The sequence below is a fragment of the Physella acuta genome, unplaced genomic scaffold (genome assembly GCF_028476545.2).
Source record: "Physella acuta isolate Inbredline_101_S28 unplaced genomic scaffold, ASM2847654v3 ptg000011l, whole genome shotgun sequence".
NCBI classification, from domain to species: domain Eukaryota; kingdom Metazoa; phylum Mollusca; class Gastropoda; family Physidae; genus Physella; species Physella acuta.
Window position 1 is genome coordinate 162839 of NW_026731531.1, and position 23886 is coordinate 186724.

Sequence of the window (23886 nt, forward strand, 5' to 3'; positions counted from 1 at the left end):
AAATTTAGCAGACAATCAACATTAAGACTGGCCTAATTTCGCGTTAGTTCGCGCGACATAATTTTGTATCACACGTGTTATCACAAATGGACAAAAACATTTTGTTACGTACAAAGGCGGGTCCATGTGATGGGGGGGGGGGGGGGGGGGATGGGTGCTCATATCCCACACTTAAAATGTGTATATACACGACAAACATTAAATGAATCATACTACTAATTTAGTTGCGCTGAATTATATTACAAAAGCAATTTTAAACTTTTGGATCTGGTGCCAAATGTTTTAATTTGGATCCGCCTAAGTGGCGAAAATATCCCAATTTCAGAACTTCACTTTAAAATTTCTCTTAAACTGATCGACAAATTATGTTGATCTTCGTATTCTAAGAAGAAATGCTAGATAATAATTATGTAACAATTTGCTATCTCCTATTTAAAAACTGACATAAGCATAATTTAGCCCAATATCCGAGCGATTTTCACTCAATAATACATGTATCAGAAGTAATACGTCTTTTAAAATAGGTATCACATAACAAGTTATTTAACTATATTTTGTTTGTTTAGTATCTCCGTCAGTCATTAGTGACTGCTGTCAATATGTAAACTATGTCAGTCATTAGTGACAACCTATAATGTGTGTCAGTCATTAGTGACATGTCAATCACCCCAACCTGAGCTAGACCCTCACAACTGGGGTGGGGGGGGGGGTGAGAGATAAGGGTATAGCTTACACTAAAGAACACAGCAATGTAAGTCAGTACTACGCGATTCGTTTCAGTTACTTCACATAGAAAGTTTACATAAATTATTATATACAGACATACATTCAAGCGAGACAGGGGGCATATTTGTGTCATGGTTATGTGTGTTGATATCTGTATATCTATCTGTATTGTATCTTTATATGTGTCGCTGTCTTTATGTATGTCGTTATCTTTTATAGAAGATTAGAGTATTCTAGAAAAATAAAAGTTTCTAGTTATAATGATGCCAAGTCTGTGTACAAATACTGCGCTTTAACAATGGAACCAACTCCTTGAAAAAAAAACATCTAGCTTTAGCCCGTTTTCCTCATCCATAAAAAAAGTCGCATAACTCTTACATACATGTCATCTTGGATGAGTTATCCCAATTAATAGGGATCACTTCTTAAAATATACATAATCCAGTATAAATATTTTAACGCGATATACGCCTAACTAAATACTCGACTTGAATACTTTAGGGGTCAGCCAATGGGAAAGTCCACACGGAGATGTATTGTAAAACTGAATTTTGAATCTACTTTTTGTATTTAAATAACAGTTATTTAGGAAAAAAATTAATTGTTTATACATTTTCACCATTGCAATATAGCATACATTTACACAATACTAGCTATAGAAGGTATTGTCTACGTAGGGTGAGGGGGGGGGGGGACGAGGAAAAAATAGGGTGAATTAGGCCAAAGTGGAAGAGTATTGGGGGGGGGGGGGGGAATTACCATCTTTCGTAGACGCCATAATTGCCTAAAAATTCTTTATATACAAAGATTATCACATAGTTCATTAACTTATTGGTTTTATGTTGCATCTAAGCTTGCTTTCTTTACACACTTTTCATATGGCTAACATGTAGTGTAGACTTCTTTACACTTTTCATACGGCTAAAATATATACTAGACTTCTTTACACTTTTCATACGGCTAAAATGTTTTGTAGATTTGATATATGTCAACTTTAAGTTGCATTTGCAACGTTTTCTTTTAAGCGTTTTATCTTTGTACACATGTCCTGTCAACTTTACAAGTGAGGTATCCTATGTACAGATATGTACACATGTATAATGTCCTCTTATAGGCGGCTCATGATGAAAGCATCGTCCGCTCCATTGTTTTCGTTGGGGGGAGGGACCTCAAACTCGTGAGAATCTAGGGAGGAGGAGAAATGTCATGTTAATGCCATATTGATGTCATGATCATCATATGTAAATGTCATGTTAGTGCCATATTGATGTCATGATAATCATATGTAAATGTCATGTTAGTGCCATATTGATGACCGTGCGGCGTCAATTCGGCCAATGACGAAACGGCCCCGTCAAAACGACCCCGACAAAACGACCCCGTCAAAACGACCCCGTCAAATCGGCCCCGTCAAAAGGGCCAGCGACATATGGACCCCGTCATATAGGCTCCCGACAAATAGGCTCCCGTCATTTAGGCTACCGACAAATAGGCTCCCGTTATATAGGCTCCCGACAAAAGGGCTCCAGTCAATAAGGCTCCTAACAAATAGGCTCCCGTCATTTTGGCTCCAGACATATAGTCTCTCGTCATTTAGTTTTTTCCACAAAACGGCCCCCGTCATTACGACTCCCGACAAATAGGCTCCCGCCATTTAGTTTCTCCACAAAACGGCCCCCGTCATTACGACTCCCGACAAATAGGCTAGCGTCATTTTGGCTCCCGACAAAAAGGCTCCTGTCAATTTGGCTCCAGACAAAAGGACCACTGACACAGTGGCGTAGCTACCGTAAAGCTAGCGTAAGCAAGGCATGGGGGCCCAAGGCACATAGGGGCCCTTTTCCCTCATAAAAAATTAAAATTTTTACAATGGAATTTTAATATTTGTTACATATAAATAATTTTAAAAAAGAAAAAGGTTAAAAGTTCCAAAAAGCCCCCCCCCCCCACCTTTTCGGCAGTGGGATTCAGTGTTTGTGGGTCAAACAGAGCCCAATCGTTATAATAACACTACAGGCTATATCACTTTGTCGTGCAAGACATTGAGAGAATCAGCCTATAAATAAACTTTTTAGCAGTAGTAGGCAAGCATAATAATATAGTATAAATACAAAATCAGGACATATAAAATACAAAATGTTGCCTTCAGAATATTTATATACTAAAAAAATATCCATCGTAAGTAGAAGTTGATCTCTTCGTTTAACTCCTCTGTAGCCTAACGCAGAGGCGTAGCGAAGGCGAGGCGGGGGGTGCGGACCGCAACGGGTGACACCATTTAGGGGGGGGGGGGTGACACCAAAGGCAAAAAATTGTAAAATTTATAGAATGAAATGCTATTTTCCAGATCCATTAGTTAAAGTTAAATAGTCTTCTAAGTACAAATAGAAAATTATATCAAGAGGGGGGGGGGGGGGGGGGGTGACACCACGACGTAAACGTAAACTATAAAGAAAACAATGCTACATCCAACTGTATTATAAACAGACTGTAGATAAACATCGTTACTATTAAGTCAGCAGTGATTAAAGCTTAAACACGTACGTGTACCAGTATGTGGCATATATATAAATTTTAGGCCTATGTAGGCCAACACACACACACACACACACACACACACACACACACACACACACACACACACACACACACACACACACACACACACACACACACACACATATATATGTGTGTGATAATTTTTGCATAGGGGCCCAAAAATCCTAGCTACGCCACTGCACTGACAATATCGTTTCTGTAGAGACTAAGTCTCCCGGCAAAGCGGTCTCATTGAATATGACATCTGCCAGCGGAACCCCTTCATCAATATTCTTTAGAGTTAGCTTATCCAACACTCTTATGTAATACAACGTATGCATCTCTTGTTCGGCAGGCCTTATTTTTATATTAGTTTATCTATTATAAAATATAGTATGTTTTAATTTAAGGGTCATCTATCTATGACATCCGTAATTGAGTCGGTTATAGGCTGTTCCAACTCATTGTGTGGGGAGAAAGGTCCACGCTGTACCTTCCTAACTGCAACATGCTTGTACAGGGGCGTAGCGAGGGGGGGGGGGGCGGGGGGTGCGGACCGCACCGGGTGACACCATTTAGGGGGGTGACACCAAGGCAAAAAATAGCAAAATATATAGAGAAAAAGTTGAGGGGTGGGGGTGCAAATCGAAAGTTTGGGGGGGGGGGGTGCAAATCGAAAACTTGAAAGTTTGTCCCCGGGAAGGGTCGCAACGCCTCTGGGGGGGGGGTGGTGACACCATTAAGTGCCGCACGGTGTGACACCCGACCTCGCTACGCCACTGTGCTTGTAGGTTATCAAAACAAAATGCTGTTATCATGTTAACATCATGTATATCATACATTTACACTTCTGTGCTCGCTTTTAAGCAACAGAAGATCTTTTCTGTTGTAAATTAAACATTATCAAAACTTTAGAATTGGTGGAATTTAGCTGTTAAGGGCTCGATTTGTTTGTGAATTAATGTTGGTTCATGAAAAAATAATTTCATTCGGGCATTAAAAAGAGGTTATGGTGGTATTGGAGGTAGGACACAATGGTTACTTTTATGCCAATAGTGGTCATATCATTTATTTTTCTGGAGCCAATATGTCGGGAGTCATTTTGTCAAAAGCCAATATGTCGGGAGCCCAATTGCCGGGAGCCAATATGTCGGGAGCCCATTTGTCGGTAGCCAAAATGTCGTGAGCCCATTTGCCGGGAGCCAATATGTCGGGAGCCGCTTTGTCGGGAGCCAATATGTCCTGAGCCTATTTGTCAGGGGTTAATATGTCGGGAGTCCATTTGTCGGGAGCCTAAATATCGGGAGCCCATTTGTCGGGAGCCTATATGTCGCAAGTCAATATGACGGGAGCCCATTTGACGGGAGCCAATAAGTCGGGGCCCTTTTGACGGGGCTATTTTGACGGGGTCGGTTTGTCGGGAGTCGATTTGACGGGGTCGTATTAACGGGGCCGTTTTGACGGGGCCGATTTGTCCCGGGCCGTTTTGACAGGGCACCATTGATGACACATTTTTAGTAAAAGGCACGGCAATAGTCAGAAGCGTAGCGACCGATTCCGGCGCCCGGGGCGGAATGTACATTTTTGCGCCCCTCCCTTCCATGATATTTATAGTTATTCCTGTCTTTGAAAAAGCGCCCCCCCCCCCCCACAAGTAAATAAATTGAAAAGGTTTGTGTAGCTTCTTACCAGTTACTGTCCGATTAGATTTTCTTTTTCGGTGCAGTTAAATCGGTGTGAAACGCCTTGAAGTCGTTTATTTTCGTAACTTTGACATTATATAATTAAATACTTCAGCTTAAAATAAGCTTTTCAATTAATTTTTCTACCCCTTTTGGGCGACCCCCCTCCCTCCCCTAGCTACGCCACTGGCAATAGTGCAGCCGATTTTCTTAACCTTTAGCTACTATTATACGATTGCTCTAAGATTTAGTTTTGAATGACAGATTGTATATAGGAAATAACATATGTAATGGGGTTATATAACCACATATAAAATGAGACGTATAACCACTCATATAAGGCGGGAAGTATAAAAGCACATAAATAAAGGAAGAAGTGTAGAAAAACATATTTAGGAGTTTTATAACCACATTATGGGATCGGGTCAGGGGCGGAACTACCATACCGCCAGACCCCGCAATGCGGGGGGGCCCAGGACGTTTAGGGGCCCAGTTCCGACCAAAAAACAATGATTTTTTTTTTCAAAAATTATGTTTTTCATGCATCTTGAAGGTGGTTTTGTAAAAAAAAAAAAAAAAAAAAAACAACAGGTCTACTATAGCAGAGATTGTTGCGTAGAAAAATATTTTAAAATCTACAAGAGCTATAGTTTAAAAGGTACGCAAAAATTCACACTACTTCCATGACTTACTGCCCTTCTTTAAAATAGGGATGCCCACGAAGCTCATTTAAATAGTTTTGTACTATGTATATTAAAAAGCAATTGATTCTCTGAATTGTTACTTAAATAAGACGTACTATACAATAGTATATATATAAAAATCAATGTTTTCAAAATTGATATTAAAAAAGCCAAAAATGAAAAAAATAAACATATCAATAAACAATCAAGCTAACGTCTTTATATATTTTTGACCAGCATGTTTGTGTCACTTTCTATACTCAAAATAAGGTTGGACTAAAATTTTTCTGATTTGTTCTCTCAGAATGGTTATATATTGCAAGGAAGTAGACTAAATTGCTCTGGATATAGATTATATATATATAAATATATATATATATATATATTTATATGGCCTCCTATATATATATATATATATATATATATATATATATATATATATATATATAGGGGGCCCTAGTTTTTTCTTTGCGGGGGAGCCTTTGATTTCTAGTTCCGCCACTGGATCGGGTATATAGCCATATATATATATATATATATATATATATATATATATATATATATATATATATATATATACAATAGGGGTATATAAACACATGTAAAAGGGGTTATATAAGCACGTCTATAAGGACCTTAAATACATCGATATCATAGATTGATAAAGACGCGTTGTGTACACAACTCATATATATATATATATATATATATATATATATATATATATATATATATATATATATATATATAAACATATATATATATACATATATATATACATATATATATATATATATATATATATATATATATATATATATATATATATATATATATATATATATATATATATATATATATATATATATATATATATATATATATATATATATATATATATATATATATACTACTTAATATTGGTGTTATGTGTACACCATACACAATGTTGTCAAAAAAGCAAATGTGTACCACAGAAAATGGTGTACACTATTTCTGACATACTGACCCATTGACGGCTTAGAAAACTTGTCAATGGCGTCCTGTATTGTTTTGACCAGCACAAGGTTGGCAATTTTGGCAATCTTGAGTTGGCGTCGAACCCGTTTCTGAAATATATAAAGATACATTTAAACAAGTACTATGTGTTTTTCTTCTGTGTTTTTAATTGTAATGCTATAAAGGGTTTCCTCCAATCAAAATTAAATACTACATGTCAATTTGTTATGCGCCATATACGCCGTTGACTTCTTTCTTGGTATGTTTGAACATACTTAAGAGGGGGTGGTGAAGAAGTGGTCTAGCGGTAGAATGTTAAAATTATAACCCGAAAGCTGCGAGTTCGGTTCCGTACAGCACACCTCATCTACACAAAGGTGTTTCAAGGTGACCAGAGGCAAAAACCAGGTGGGAACCCACGAGTCTAGTAGCTGGAGACATGCAAAGAAAGGAAAAATATTGTATCTCGATGTAGCAAACCACTATGTCCGTATTTTTACATCTATACCTGTGCAAGAATCAACTTCATCCCATGGAACTCACCCGTGCAAGAATCAACTTCATCCCATGGAACTCACCTGTAACTGTGCAAGAATCAACTTCATCCCATGGAACTCACCTGTGCCTGTGCAAGAATGAACTTCATCCCATGGAACTCACCTGTGCCTGTGCAAGAATCAACTTCATCCCATGGAACTCACCTGTGCCTGTGCAAGAATCAACTTCATCCCATGGAACTCACCTGTGCCTGTGCAAGAATCAACTTCATCCCATGGAACTCACCTGTGCCTGTGCAAGAATCAACTTCATCCCATGGAACTCACCTGTGCCTGTGCAAGAATCAACTTCATCCCATAGAACTCACCTGTGCCTGTGCAAGAATCAACTTCATCCCATGGAACTCACCTGTGCCTGTGCAAGAATCAACTTCATCCCATGGAACTCACCTGTGCCTGTGCAAGAATCAACTTCATCCCATGGAACTCACCTATACCTGTGCAAGAATCAACTTCATCCCATAGAACTCACATGTGCCTGTGCAAGAATCAACTTCATCCCATGGAACTCACCTGTGCCTGTGCAAGAATCAACTTCATCCCATGGAACTCACCTGTGCCTGTGCAAGAATCAACTTCATCCCATAGAACTCACCTGTGCCTGTGCAAGAATCAACTTCATCCCATGGAACTCACCTGTGCCTGTGCAAGAATCAACTTCATCCCATGGAACTCACCTGTGCCTGTGCAAGAATCAACTTCATCCCATGGAATTCACACTCCACTATGAGAGACCTGAGGGACTGGGCTGCCGAGAAATCGATGTTTGAGACGTGTTCCATGTTCAAGATCACATTATTTGGTTTTTCAACTGAAGAAAAAATGTTTTCAAAATATATATTTTAAATATACAGTTACCTTAGAATAAAATGACATTTAATACAACATCTAATAATAACTAAATATTTTCTCACCCTCCAAAGCCTTGTCCAGTGCCTTAATCTCCAGGAACTCAGCTCCAGGAAAGGTCAGTCCATGTGTGGGGGTCACGATAAAAAATCCTTGTTGGCTGGAGAACTGAAAGTTATAGACAACATTTGACAACAAAAGTAAGAGATTTTTTAAAAATTTGGTAACTTATTAATCACATGTTAATGAAAAAAAAGTAGTTTTCTCAATCAGTAAATTTTGTAGAAGAAACAACTTACTAAAATTTTGGGTCTTGAGATGGGGTAAAGGAGAATGAAGAGCGACACACCGATGCCAACGAAGATTCCCCACTGAAAAAAGAAAGAATAATTGACAGTTGTCTAAAATGTTCAACAAAAACTAACTGTATCAATGAGTTTGAGCATGCGAGTTGAAAGGACGTATCATACCTGGATGCCAATGACCAACGTACAGATGAAGGTGATGGCGTAAGGCAGCAGATCAAGCTCTGGAAGTAAATACATCACGTGATTTAACCAAAAGTAAGCCAAGCTATTTCATTCGCTAATCTACAACTTATAATCTTCGTAGAAAAATATTATTTTGGTAATAACTTTATGTAGCTGGCTCTTTCTTTCTGTCACACCCACTCAGTATAAAGTTTAAGTAGAATGTGAACAATAAATAAAATACCTGCTATGATTTAACAGGATTTTTTTTTTCTAAAGAAAAATTATATTAAATGTCTAAATAACATTCTACAGAATGGTGTATTAACTTCGGATAAACAAGAAGAGTTAATTAAATTTAAAAAAAAAATTATGAGAAAGTAAATCAGGTGTATGGTTCTTAGAATATTTCTTATAAATAATTCTATTAAAACAACAATACAAAACACGTCACTCACTGTTGGCCTTGTAGATCATCTTGATTGTGGTAAAGTCCACCATGGCCAAGACAGCGGCTATGATGACGGCGGCCAGAGCACATTTGGGGATGTAGTAGAAGAGGGGGGTCAGGAAAAACAGGGAGATGATGACGATGACACCGGTGAGGATGCAGCCTAAAGGTGTCTTGACCCCACACTGGGCATTGATAGCTGTCCTGGAATGTGGACAAACAAAAATCCCTAAAGAATGACAAAGAACTTCTTCTGCTTGTTCTACGTTCATAACTGTGATGTTGGATTGGGTTTTCCTCCCACAGAATTAAGTATTATGTGTCAACCCTTTAAGCGCCATGTAGGCCTTCCACTCAGATTTCAGCCTGCTTTTCTTTATGGTTTTGCTGCCATAGCCTTTGTCCAACCAAGAACAACCGACAAGGCAGCAGTTGTTTGATTTTAGTGTTTTCTCTCCTAGAAGATTTGCGGTCCCCAACTATCGGGCCTCATCTGACCAGGACACAGACATTCTCCGCGAATATTTTCATCAAAATCTACTTAGATTATAACTACGTTAAGTGAACACTATGAATTCAGTGGTTGTAGAATTTACATGAGTACATACAAACACTTATAATTAGATTTCTGTTTAAATTCTACCGTAGATGTCCGTAGACGTGAGTACACATATACACTTATATTTAAATTTCTGTATGACTTCTACCGTAGATGTCCGTAGACGTGAGTACACATATACACTTATATTTAAATTTCTGTATGACTTCTACCGTAGTTGTCCGTAGACGTGAGTACACATATACACTTATATTTAAAGTTCTGTATGACTTCTACCGTAGATGTCCGTAGATTAAAGTTCTGTATGACTTCTACCGTAGTTGTCCGTCCACGTGACCGTACCTGGAGAAAGTCCCCGTGATGGTGTAGCCTTGAAAGAATGACGTCAGAATGTTGCCGATACCGTAGGCCAAAAGTTCCTGAGTAGGGTCCAGCTTGTACTGATTAACCCGGGCTGTTGTCAGATAAAAAAAAAGTTTGACTCTAATATATTTGTTGAACTGTTGTGTCAAACATTGCAGTCGACATTTTTTAGAACGTACCAACCACTTCTCTTACAGGCATGGATTCTATAAAACAAATTATCAAAACCTACCGAAATATTTTCCTACAGACATGGCCTCTATGAGACAGATGATCGGCACAATTCCTATCCCGGCACCAAGTTTCTGTAGGTAGAAGAAATCCATTTTTTAAACATTGCTTTCTTTTGAAAAAAATGTTATCTATAAAACTGTGAACTAGAGAAGAAACAGATTTTCTGTGAATTTAGCTTACATTTAATATATTTTCAGCACTATTGCAGCGGGTTTTAAACTTTTAGTCACTTATAGACATTTAAATATTGATACAAATTGATCAGCACTATTTAACGCGAATAGTTTATTTTTAAATTAGAGAAATGTTTGTAGATTTGTAATGTCAGACTACTCACAGCAAACGCTTCGGCTGTTGTGACGGTCAAGTTGCCGATGTGGATGTCGAACTTGGGGGGCTGGAAGTCTGGCATCCCTGGCTTGATTTTACCCGTGGGTGTGATGGCGTGGATGCCGTTGGTCTCCAGGATGTACAGGACTATGGCCGCCAGGATGACCACGATGGCTGTAGAGCCTGCAGAATAGGGCATTCGTTGGTGAGGTCATCGTTTACAGAACTGGTGACTTCTTCGTTAACAGAACTGGTGACGTCATCGTTAACAAAACTGATGACGTCATCGTTAACATAACTGGTGACGTCATCGTTAACAGAACTGGTGACTTCTTCGTTAACAGAACTGGTGACGTCATCGTTAACAAAACTGATGACGTCATCGTTAACAGAACTGGTGACGTCATCGTTAACATAACTGGTGACGTCATCGTTAACAGAGCTGGCAAAGTCATCGTTAACGTAACAGTTGACGTCATCGTTAACACAACTGGTGACGTCATCATTAACAGAACTGGCGACGTCATCGCATACTAACCGAGTCCAGAAAAAATACTTCTCGTGCGTAGAATTTTGGGAAAAAAAAGTTATTTATTAGAATTTAACATTCTTTCTTCAAATATGAAGGATACCTTAAATAGGTGATGGGAGTTTGACTAGAATTGACTTACTAGCGCCAGAAATGAAAATACATTTCCGCAACAGCATCACCCCCATGGATGGTGGTTTGTCGGGGTTGTTTTTCCACTTGATCTCTCGCAGTTTTTTCAAGAGAACCACAACAACGATACAGGTCATGCCCATGGTCAGGTCCCACACGCTGTGTAGAAAATACAAGTGAGATCACGTGTTATTGGTCAGTACGGGGGGAGGGGGTCATAACATATGCATGAAATCTTTAACTGACTTTAATTTGTCAACCTCTTACTTTGTAAGATACAACTTTTTGCCAATCTCATTCAAGCTGTCTATGAAATCGTTGGGAATTCCCTTTAGGCCAAGTAATGTCTGAAACAGAAAAACATGAATAGGATAATTAGGTCTAATACAGCAATGTGCTTTTGTCCATGTTTTTTTTCCATGTAACATTGCAGATAATTTCCCGAATCAACGAACTGATACAGCTTGTCTAAACATTTGCAACCCAATTCAGAAGTGAATCCACCTAATACTTTTAACGCCAGAACTAATAGTTTTGTGAAAGATACAAAAATCTAAGCGTTTCTCACTTTACAGTACCCAACACGATGGTGCTGACTCTGACTCACCTTGATCTGGCTGACGGCAATGGTGATGGCGGCGGCCGAGGAGAAAGCGTTGATGACAGGTAAGGAGATGTAGCTGACGATGATGCCAAGTTTGAGGGCGCTCATGGCGATGAAGATAAGTCCGGTGGTGAAAGAGAGCAGGATGGCCAAGGTCGCGTCCTTGTCCCCGTTGGGCAGGGTGGGGGAGACGGAGGTGGCGAAGGATGCGGTGATGAGGGAGGCGATAGCGCTGGGGCCGATGGTGATGTCCTTAGCTGAGCCCATCAAAGTGTAGACAAACGTGCATATGAAGGAGGAGTACAGGCCGTACTGTAAGTATAGGGGGAAAATGGTTTCTGATAATTTACAAGTACAACTTGTTGTTAAGGGGTGTATATATATATATATATATATATATATATATATATATATATATATATATATATATATATATATATATATATATTGTGTGTGTGTGTGTTTGATTGTTTATACTTCTACAGATGCTAATTTCGAGTTATGCAAGATATGAAAACACCAGGTGCTTGGGAGAAGTTTTAACAGAAGTTTTAACAGAAGTTTTAAGAGAAGTTTTAAGAGAAGTTTTAAGCCCTACCACAGGGGGCAGCCCCGCGATGCCAGCATAAGCCAGACTCTGAGGGATGACGGTCAGACCAACGGTTATACCAGCGATGATGTCACACTGCATCTTGAACAAACTGCACGGGAAAGGTGAAAAACATTACCACAATAACTAGAATCAATCTGATAAACAAGATATGAAACAATGTATGTTGGAAACATTCTGGGGAAAACAGTGATAAACTAGAGAAACAAGTTCAATGACATGTGCGGTGACAGCAGGTGACAACGTATGTTTTTTTTTTCCTATTTTTTTTTTAATTTGAAGGACATACCAATATTTAAAAAAAAAATCATCATGTCAAGAAACACTGGCTAAATTTTCAATGAAAAACATGACAACCTGTCCAATAGTTTTTACAAGAAAGCTGGCCACTGGTTCTAAATTTCTATCATAGAATGCTTCACTCCGATGCCACTGTATACCTTGTTAACAAGCCTGCGATTACTTACTTGTATTGCGGCAGCCATGTTATGATGGGGAAGCGACTCTTGAGGGTGTCCAAGGAGAAACAACTCCTGCAACAATTCTTGACATGCTCCTTGACGGGCAGGGGCGGGCGGGTCAACTCGTCACCAAAACCGTAGTCGATCTCAAACTTTTTCTCTGGGGGGTCGTGCTTGGCTGACCCGTTGACTCCATTCTCGTGGGGCTGTTGGGGTTAAAGATGGGAGGGGGGGGGGGGGTGAGATTGGGTTATTGGAAGAATAGAGAGAAGAGAAACTATTTACACAGTGGTAAGCCTCGGCACACGGGGGGGGGGGGGGGGGGTGAAGTCGTTAGCAAAAAAAAATTCGTGTGGTTGTAGCCGATATTTACTCCAAACTTCCGCTATACGTAGCCACAAAAATAAAAATATACACCCCTCCCCATCCGCCCCCTGAATAATTCACACCACCCGCTAAATAAAATAAAAACATTAAGTTCATGCGTTATTTGCGCTATTGTATTTTATTAAATTAAATTAGAATATGTATGCTACGTTTATGTGTAACCCCCCCCCCCCCCCCTCCACTGCCCTTAACCATGCATTACGAGTCAAACCGATCTTTTCCACTTACCTCCCTCCTCCCCACCTATATGTGTGCGACGTCATTGAAAGACAAACCTTATCGATCTATTCGAGGGCTAGAATATAACAATCAGCTCAGCTAACATTCAGTGATACCATTGTTATGCTAAGTGTTTATTTTATTTATTTTGTCATTGCATTGTGTAAGTAAAAAAAAATAGCTATGACCTGTGTAGTGTAATGTATGTATTAACCAAACTTAGTTCTGCTTTATATTACGAATATTATTGTACTTTTAATAATTGATAATTTTTTTTTCGTTTTCACTTCCCACGCAAAATTAATCCCATTTATATTCCATTTCAATTAAACATTTTTTACTTCACAAAAATCCCGTAACAGCGATTCGCTCATGCGGTACAAGGGAAATAGCTTATGAAAACAACGGCCTATATTTTATGACAGTTACCTGCCCCTACATCACGGGCGAGCCATTTGTGTTTCATCTGTGAAGGGAGTTCTATTGTATCTACCAGGCTTAGAAATTCGAGTCAAGCTATTTTTAACAGCCTATATTGGCTACACTCCAATTTCTCGAAGGTATACTTATGTGTTAAGAAAATAAGAAATAAAGTTGACGCTTTTTCATTTTATTTGGAGAGGAGAAAATTTTTTTTTTTGGCCAACTTAGCTATGTCAACCTCCTACCTTTAATATATATATATATATATATATATATATATATATATATATATATATATATATATATATATATATATATATATATATATACATATATATATATATATATATATATATATATATATATATATATATATATATATATATATATATATATATATATATATATATATATATCAGTAGCGTAGCGGGGGGGGGGGGACAAATGTCCCCGGGCGCCGAGCTTAGGGGGCGCCAAAATGGGTTGGAAAAATAAGTTGAAAGGTTGAGGGGGGTGCAAATTGAAAGTTTGAAGGGGGGGGGGGTGCAAATCGAAAAGTTTGTCCCCAGGCGCCGGGAAGGGTCGCTACGCCTCTGATATATATATATATATATATATATATATATATATATATATATATATATATATATATATATATATATATATATATATATATATATAACAATATCATAATTTAATAAAGAGCTGGTGGTTATTTGATTGTTAAAATTGATTTTAAGCTACATTTACAAAAAAAACGTTATTTCTTTATCTGTTGAACTGTTAAAGAGCGCCAGAGAGAAAGTGAGGCAGGGAGAAGGCAATGACGGAGAGGGAGAAAGAGAGAGAGGGCACAGAGATGCTATTAAATTTCTGGTTTCTTTTTCATTTCAGCGTTAGTTTTATAAGTGCACGTGACATAGATATTTCTTTCTAGCAACCTTCCAAAACATTGGATGTTTACAGCAACCTTCCAAAACATTGGATGTTTACAGTTAGCCGCGTCACAAATGCTTCCAACATGCCGACACTGATGTTACGTGACGTCATCATTTTCTGTGTGATTCGTAGGTCGGTAGGGCCCTACAGTTTTAATCCTGCTTATTAAGGGTACAACTGTAGGCCCTACCGACCTACGAATCAAACAGAAAATTCGATCCCCGGGGCAACATACTCAAACTGGCTCTCAAAGGAGAGAGAATATTATTTTTAAAATGGTACAGGGTCATTAAAACATGTGTAATTATAAAACTTGGTTGAATGTTTTTTATATCATTTAAGTACCATGTTGTTTTGGGTTAATTTATGAGAAAACGCTATCGAGAAAAAAAATACAATACACTTAGGTTTTTTCCGTTTCGTATTTTTTTATCATTTAAGTACCATGTCATGTTGTTTTTGAGTAATTTATGTGACAACACTATATAGAGAAAAAAAATACTATACAATGCACTTGAGTTGTTTTTTTTTTTTTTTTTTTTTTTTTTTGTTATTTTTTTTTTGTTATTTTTTTTTTTTTTTTGTATTGTCACAATGTTATAAATGGAAAAAATTGTGGAAATTACATTGAAAATACGAAGCTTAAGCATTGATTATACAATTTTCATTTTCAGACTGAAAAAAAAAATGTCTGCACACGATTGAAATAATTACTAGTTAAATATAAAATAAAAATATTAAACAATTATGATTACCGTTAAAGTTTGTATTTCTAAGGAAAGAAATTCTCAAGGTTACAGAAGATCAACAGAGAAGTAACCAAAAAATACAATACTTTCAAGTTCTCTGCAGTAGCGGATTTTACTACATAAATTCTCGTAATATTAAAGTTCTTTATTAGTTTAATATTTTTAGTATAATGCTATTCAGAACACTCAATGTACAAAAAAAAAAAACACACGACTTTTGGCAAATAAATGTTCAAACGTGACAGGTGAATGTAACGCAAGTGTTCTTGTCAGTTTTTCACTAGTGATAAGCTACATAAAAGTATGGAGCTTAAGAATTAAAATAAATAGCTTGTTCATAATAATACCAATAAACTTGCAAAGTTATCACCAATATGCCTACATTCTCTTTTTTGTGAGCTAATTTAAGAAACTAGTCTACATCACTTTTAGGCTAGTTAAAATTAGTTTACCTCACCTCTTTTGGGCTAGATAAAACTATTTTACCACACCTCTTTTAGAATAGTTAAAACTATTTTACCTCACTTTTAGGCTAGTTAAAACTAGTTTACCTCACATTTTAGACTAGTTGAAACTAGGTTACCTCACCACTAGTTAGTTAAAACTAGTTTACCTCACCACTGGCTAGTTAAAACTACTTTACCTCACTTTTTAGACTAGTTACAACTAATTTACCTCACCACCGGCTAGTTAAAACTAGTTTACCTCACTTTTTAGACTAGTTAAAACTAGTTTACCTTACCACTGGCTAGTTAAAACTAGTTTACCTCACCACTGGCTAGTTAAAACTAGTTTACCTCACCACTGCCTAGTTAAAACTAGTTTACCTCACTTTTAGGCTAGTTAAAACTAGTTTACCTCGCTTTTTAGACTAGTTAAAACTAGTTTACCTCACCACTGGCTAGTTAAAACTAGTTTACCTCACCACTGGCTAGTTAAAACTAGTTTACCTCACCACTTTTGGGCTAGTTAAAACTAGTTTACCTCACCTCTTTTCCCATGTGAACTGACGTCTCCAGGGGCGCCACCTTAAGTGGGATAGGCTCCCCATTTTTCTCCAAGTCCGGCTTGTGGTTCCCTGTGTCTGTCGAGAAGACCATTTAACAATGTTCTGGAACCTTCCGGTGCCTCAATGTCCACAGATTGTCAATGTTCTGGAACCTTCCGGTGCCTCAATGTCCACAGATTGTATCAATAGCACCCAGATGACCACTGAAGGTTGCAGGTAAATTAATTAAAATCTGCAGCAGTACTCGCGTGTAGACCTGCGAGGGTAAAGTCTCGTGTCTCTCACAAAAAGCCGAGTTGTATTCCGTGTCTGTAGGTATATCTCACCAGCTCCAACACTCGTGATGAACTAGTTCAACAACCGCAGTAGTACGCAGTGCTGTCTTTAAACAGAGGGCTCATTTATAGACAGGTGCATCAGCCAATCGTGGCTAGAACTAATAGACCCTGTTGAATCACCCCCCCTCCTCAAGTTATTGCACCCCTCCCCTCTTCTCAAATTATTACCGAGCCGTCTATAATAACAAACGCGTCATCGAGCGGCCATTGTTATCACGTGATTGTGGTCTAAGCATGTTATATGTTTTTGAATGCTTTAATAACACTGTTTTTTATTAGTGGGTTAAAAAAAATGTAATACCTATAATCCCAGACCTAATTCTTACAACAATGGTTTGTGGGAATTTTTTGCAAATTTAAAATATATAAAGAAAGGTTTTGTTACGTTTGTGTTTGTAGGTGAAACATGTTTGTGTGAAAGACGTTACAATAGCTACTTTTAAAAGATAGAAGTTTAGAAAGATTTTTGATCAAATTGTTTCTCAACGAACTTTTTGACGCTTGTTTGTGTGAAAGATGTTAACATAGCTACTTTTAAAAGATAGAAGTTTAGAAAGATTTTTGATCAAATTGTTTCTCAAAGAACTATTTGACGCTGTATATGATGACGTATGAAATGTACACAACCTTTTTTTGAGGAGGCAAACAAATTATATTTCTATGTTCATGTCGGCATAGTAAAAGTTAATTAATTTTGGTGGAGGCTAGGTAGATACGGCAGAAGAAGAGCGGTTTATAAGCTTTGTTTTAATTCACAAATTCCTTTTGTCTGTCTATCCTATCCGTTTATCCTTCTGTCTGTCTACCCTAATGTCTGTCTGTCTTTCTGTCTGTCTATCCTTCTGTCTGTCTATCCTTCTGTCTGTCTATCCTTGATCTGTCTATCCTTCTATCTGTCTATCTTTGTGTATGTCTGTCCTTCTGTCTGTCCATCCCTCTGTCTATACTTCTACCTGTTTGTGACAAAATTTGTAATTCAATCTTTACTCAATCGCCATTCGATTTAAACTTTTCAGATATATTAGTCTCCGATGACAACCCAAGAATATATCATTTTAAAATCTAATTGGGTTTATTATTGGCCATAAAAATTAATTAAAATATGATTGAAATTAATAACAAAAGGGGGAACTACTGGATTAAGTACTTGCGATCGTTTGATCAGTATGGCGACGAAGGTTGAATATTTTTGCGTTGTCATCGGATACGAATGTACCTGGAAAGTTTGGAAAGAAACAGCAGGTCAGATAAAGTTGAGTTATAGGAGTCCACAGACAGACAATGTGTTGTGAGTAATGGTCCAGACGGTTGAGAGTGAATATTAGCTTCAGGACAGTCGTCTTACATTGTCACGTTCTTATTTAGGAGAGGGGGTATTAAAAGTAGAGGTCAACTTTAAAATACAAAATTGACTTAGTGTAATTTGCTTTGTCGATGTTAATTACTCTATAAAAAGTCCTAAATTGACACGATTAGTTAATGTTCTATTAGGGAAAAAAAATTAAGAAATAAACCGGGAGTGATCTCCCCTAAACTTTCTCGAATATCCTAATTTATAAAAGCCCAATGTGCGCACATCTCTCTCTCTCTCTCTCTCTTTCTCTGTCCGCAAAAAATTTTCGCCGGACATCACGTCAGAATCGGCAGCGGTATATGGAGAACTTTTTACGGACTTTTGTTGAAAATAATATGTTAGATGTTTTAAATGTATAACCACAATTTTACTTAAAGAAGAAAAATAAAAATTAAAGGCGTATTCGAATGTAGAGAAACAGTATTATTTATGCAACCGGAAAAGGATTAATATATGTGAAAAAGAACGCATAAAACTGTGACGTCACTATTGCTTATACATTAACTAATGACGTCATCTGCCGTGTTAAGAATGAAAAGAAATGAACTATTTCATTCAAATTTGATTTAGATCTACGTACACTATGAAATGTATACAATACAATTTTTCCGGCCTAAACTCATAAAATTTATTTTATGTATTTGGATTCTAGATCTAGAGATTCTAGATCTAGACTAAATCTAAATCTACGCAATAACTAGATCTAGACGTAGACGCTAAGATCTAGATTTAGACTCTAACTTCTCTAAAATCAATTCCAAAAATAAATGTCTATATTAGGACTAAACTATTTCAAGACTTATTTATTTTATACAAAATCTTTGTTTGGAACTGGCTAATTTGGGATAAAAAATTAATTTGAAAGAATAGGCATATTCGCGTAAGTTAAGATTTTAAAATACGTGTTTCATTCTCCGTATTTTATAAGGTGCCTAAATAGCGGAGATGTTAGTGTACATTAAACCACGCAGGTGGTGCGGGTTCGAGACACAGCAAGTCAACTTGGTTAATGTATTCTTTTTTATTATGCTCGGGCTAAATTTAAAAAAAAAATTCTTTTAGGAATCTAGATCTAGATCTAGATTGTCGGGTGTCCGATAGGGCACTTCCCGGCGCCGCAGGCGCTTCAAATTTGGCATGATCTTGCCTTGGTGCGACAGAACACGGGGGCCGGTTGGCCGAAAAGTCTACGATGTGGGGGTCAAAACTGACCTCGACTGACCGGTACCTTATATGAGTTATAAATCGAAAAAAAATGTCCACGGAGGAACCTCTTCATAACTCTTGAGGTCGTAGACCGACCTTCGGGCGAATTAATTAAGCATTCAAATTCTCAATGTTTTCGAAAGCCTAAGCGAAGCTGGGCAGCATGCCTAGTTCTTATATAAGTCGGAATATAGACATGATTTTTAATTATTTAAACTTTTAAAAATAGAATAGAATCTCATAGAAAAAATATTATTAGTACTTTATAAATTTACACGCTTTTTTGAGAAATCGAAAATGGCGTAAATTACTACTTCCGGTCAACGGAAATTATTCAAAATTTGACAGAAGTAGATAATTAATCTTTTACTTATATGTGAAATTTCATTTATCTATCTGAAATAATACTCAAGTTATAGGCTTTTGAAAAATTCAAAGTAGAAAAAGTACCACTCCCGGTTATCGGAAATCGCTCAAAAGTTGATACGGATCTAAGATTTTGATAAAATACATATATATGAAATTTCATCAACCTAGCTGTAACGGTACTCAAGGTATCGTGTTTACACACACACACACACACACACACACACACACACACATACACACACACACAGACACACAGACACACAGACACACAGACATACGGACAAGATTGCAAAATTATGTTTTTCCGTATCAGCGAGGTGTAAAACGACGAGATTTGTAAAAATCTCGATTTTTTTTTTTGCAACGATTACAAGACTTTCTCTATACTTCGTATATACGAGCAAGTAAAAAAATTCCATCGTGTAGGATAAAAGGACTAGTTAAATTTATAACATTTCTTTTCCTATGGTGGTAACATTTTTTTTCGCATAAAGCAATATGTTGTCACAATGTCACATGTTGACGTTCTGTTGTAAAAGTATTTTGTTAATTTTTAACACATTGTTGCCATGTAACATTTTATTAACACGCAACATTTTGTTGACACAAAAACATTTCTTGACACATAACATTTTGTTGACACATATTTTGAATGACACCTCGCCAAGAAATTTTCCCCCCGTCCTATATGTCTAAGGCTGATGTTCTGAGTCAACCAATCACTGATGGAGTGGAGGACGAGTGATGACACCAGTGTTGGCCCAGGAATAAATAACTCATGCAGAACTTGTGACGTACATGAAACAGGAGCAGAGAGGTACTTTAAGGAGATGTAATAATCTAGACCACAGGTTCCCAAACTGTATAGTGACATACCCCGTAGATTGAAGTAAATGTAATAAATTAATAATCTAGACCACATGTTCCCAAACTGTATAGTGACATACGCCATAGATTGCAATAAATGTAATAATATAGGCCACAAACACAGTGCAAACAGTTCCCAAACTGTATAGTGACATACGCCATAGATTGCAATAAATGTAATAATATAGGCCACAAACACAGTGCAAACAGTTCCCAAACTGTAGAGTGACATAGGCCATTTACTTAAATCTGTGGCCATTAAAGTTATCAACATTTCAAATGTTGAGCTAACGCAATTTAGACCTGACAAGGCTGACGTCGGCAGTTAGGAAAAGGCGTCGCCAAGTGGTGCATACTGCTCAGTGTGACCCCCCCCCCCACCGCCCGAGGGTGTGCATTTTTATAGAACAGTTACGTTTCTTATAATGTCATGTAAATGAAACATTAAGATTATAACTCAATAAATTACCATTAGCGAATTAAATGGTTTAGTGATCCTTTAGTTTGGTAAACATGCAGTGTGTATTTGATTTGAATAAGAGGACGTTTAATTAAGTGATTTATCGAATTAAACTAAAATTATCACGTTTTTTAAAAGAATTATTTAACCGAGCATCTTATTTTGTATTGTATTCGTTTTTTTTTGTTTGTTTTTTTTATTAAAAGATATCATTAAACTCGTATAGAATAGCGCTTAAAATGGGATAAAAAATGTTTGTAAACGTGTAAAGACAATGGCTAAACGATTTTATTAAACAAAAGAATTTTTAAATCTTTGATTATCTATGTTGTTGCCTCTCTAAATTACTTGTTCATTTTTCATAAGTTCCAAATCTCTGCTCCAATTATTTGGACAACTATTTTACAGAATGCAGTGAAAAGTACATCTTAAAGTCAATGCATATTTATTTATAGCAAGTTCACTTATGATGTACAATGTTTTCATTTTTCTACGTAATTAAGACATTTTAATTCATAATTGAAAATACTTTTGCGATATCTGGAAGGTATTTCTATATTCACAGAAAAGCGATATAGCCGCTGATTATTTTCATTCGCCGCGAATCTAAACGCTACACAATACGTCATCAACGGGATGGGGAGGGAAAGGGTTGTTCCGCTGACGTTAAGATGGTCGCGTGCTCGTTCTATTTCGTTTGATTGGGTCCTTTTATTCATGTGATTAAGCTTGATAGTTGATTGGGTCCTTTTATTCCTATGATTAAACTCAATGGTTGATTGGGTCCTTTTATTCCTGTGATTAAACTCGATAGTTGATTGGGTCCTTTTATTCATGTGATTAAACTCAATAGTTGATTGGATCCTTTTATTCATATGATTAAACTCAATAGTTGATTGGATCCTTTTATTCATATGATTAAACTCAATGGTTGATTGGGTCCTTTTATTCCTATGATTAAACTCAATAGTTGATTGGGTCCTTTTATTCCTATGATTAAACTCAATAGTTGATTGGGTCCTTTTATTCCTATGATTAAACTCAATAGTTGATTGGGTCCTTTTATTCATGTGATTAAACTCAATGGTTGATTGGGTCCTTTTATTCATGTGATTAAACTCGATAATTGATTGGGTCCTTTTATTCATGTGATTAAACTCAATGGTTGATTGGGTCCTTTTATTCATGTGATTAAACTCAATACACGACAGTGTTCTACAAGCCTCTCACTTTAACACCGAATAATTTTAGGGATTGTGTTCTATTTTAAAATATTGATAATTACGTTAAAATTAGTGAACTTGTACGCTAATCTATAATATAAGCGGGCTGGTAGTGTGTCAGTCATTCCGTTATTGCTATATATTTTTGAACCATAAAAGTAAGCACATCACGTGTCATGCTTTTTATTTGCATCGCAGTGTCTTATTATAAGAAATAGAGTAAGGTTCTGCTGGCGCCCCGGCCGGGTGCGATTTAGCGCCCCGGGCTAGACTGTGAGCGCTATGTGTTTATGTTTGCATTTAAGTTGTGTTTATGTTATGCGTTTGCGTTTTCGTTTGTGTTTTTTTTTTTGCGTTTGCATTTGTGTTTGCATTGTGTTTATGTTTGTTTTTTCTTTTGATTTTGCGTATTGCGTGTGCGTGTTGCATTTTTGTTTATGGTTTTTTTTAGTTTGCGTTTGCATTGGGTTTGTGTTGGGCTTGCGTTGTGTTTGTGTTTTTTTTTGTGTTTGTGTTTAGTTTTGTTCTGTTTCCAAGCTGGTACATTTAAAAATGACGGACAGACAGACAGAAATAGATCCTAAGAGAAAGCTAAGACAATATTTATGAAAACTAACACGTTATGTTTTTAAAAAAAAAAAATTTTCGTTCACAATGTCATGAAATCGCTTACATATTTAACAATAATTTATTTTTACTGAAGAAACAGGAACATTCTTTTAATTTCATTGTTACATGTTTATTGTTGGTCGCGTTTGGTTGGTTTCTCAGAGATTGCAAGCTTTTGGTTGGGTTCGAATGCAAATATCTTTTGTTGTACTTTGTGTCGAAACTATTAATAATCAATGTAATATATAACAAATAAAGAACCAATAAAAAAAATTATAATTAACTTATGTTTTAATATTTTAACTACAAACATACTAAAACAAAAAATAAAACAAATATAAACAATATGTTCAAAAGTAAGTTTATACATGCAATGAACTGATTTTAAAAACTTGCTTTCTTTTGTAAAAGAATTGGTCGCTCATTAAAATCTTACACATATTTAGCGACGAATAGTTTTACTAAAAAAACCAAATTCGTATTCATTCATTTTCAGTATATAAACAAGCTTACTGGTTTTTCATATATTTTATTAGTTGTTTTTGTTTCTTACTGATCATCATTATAGTCCAAAATTGGAGAATTAGAATCGTGTTCTTCTCCAGTGAACATTTATCCTATGGTCCCAAATTAATAGAAAACCCCCGTAATAGAGAACGATAATCCGCATTTTAAAATGTGTTTTTATTTCTCCCAGAGATCACAATAAAATCTGTGCGTGCACGTTTTAAGCACCTTCTAAAAGTGTTTAATGATAATGAAATAGTTGTAATGTTAATAGAGTTAAAAGCTACTTGGAAAGTCCCATCTCTAATTCACACATCAACATTGACCTAACAGTGTTGTCATCTTAAGGTTAAAACACCACAACACACAGCCAGTGTTTCTTCCAGACTTTTTTCTCCGGGGGGCACTTGAAATTTTCGGGGGGGGGGGGGGGGGGGGCGGTAGACTTTC

The 23886-nt window shown here is 36.7% G+C and overlaps 1 protein-coding gene across 1 annotated transcript; it reads right to left on the reverse strand.

Annotated features, from left to right (window-relative positions):
* Nucleotides 1-1629: 1629 nt before the first annotated feature.
* On the reverse strand, nt 1630-16635 carry LOC131932780 (sodium-independent sulfate anion transporter-like). The gene is made up of 17 exons (XM_059289717.1): nt 16484-16635; nt 12784-12983; nt 12305-12407; nt 11710-12018; nt 11370-11449; nt 11113-11261; nt 10449-10624; nt 10110-10182; nt 9857-9968; nt 8963-9159; nt 8505-8563; nt 8334-8405; nt 8100-8202; nt 7904-7996; nt 7289-7329; nt 6639-6738; nt 1630-1911 (listed from the first exon to the last, which is right to left on the reverse strand). The coding sequence occupies exons 1-17, from the start codon at nt 16592-16594 to the stop codon at nt 1835-1837; spliced, it is 2055 nt and encodes a 684-aa protein (XP_059145700.1). The 5' UTR covers nt 16595-16635; the 3' UTR covers nt 1630-1834.
* Nucleotides 16636-23886: the final 7251 nt, after the last annotated feature.

Coding starts and splice junctions, on each gene's coding strand:
- LOC131932780 (XM_059289717.1), bottom strand. CDS start 16,594: ATGGTCTTCTCGACAGACACAGGGAACCACAAGCCGGACTTGGAGAAA. Junction 10,625..11,112: donor TATTTTCATTTCTGGCGCTA/GTAAGTCAATTC, acceptor CCTATTCTGCAG/GCTCTACAGCCATCGTGGTC. Junction 8,564..8,962: donor GATGATCTACAAGGCCAACA/GTGAGTGACGTG, acceptor ATTTACTTCCAG/AGCTTGATCTGCTGCCTTAC.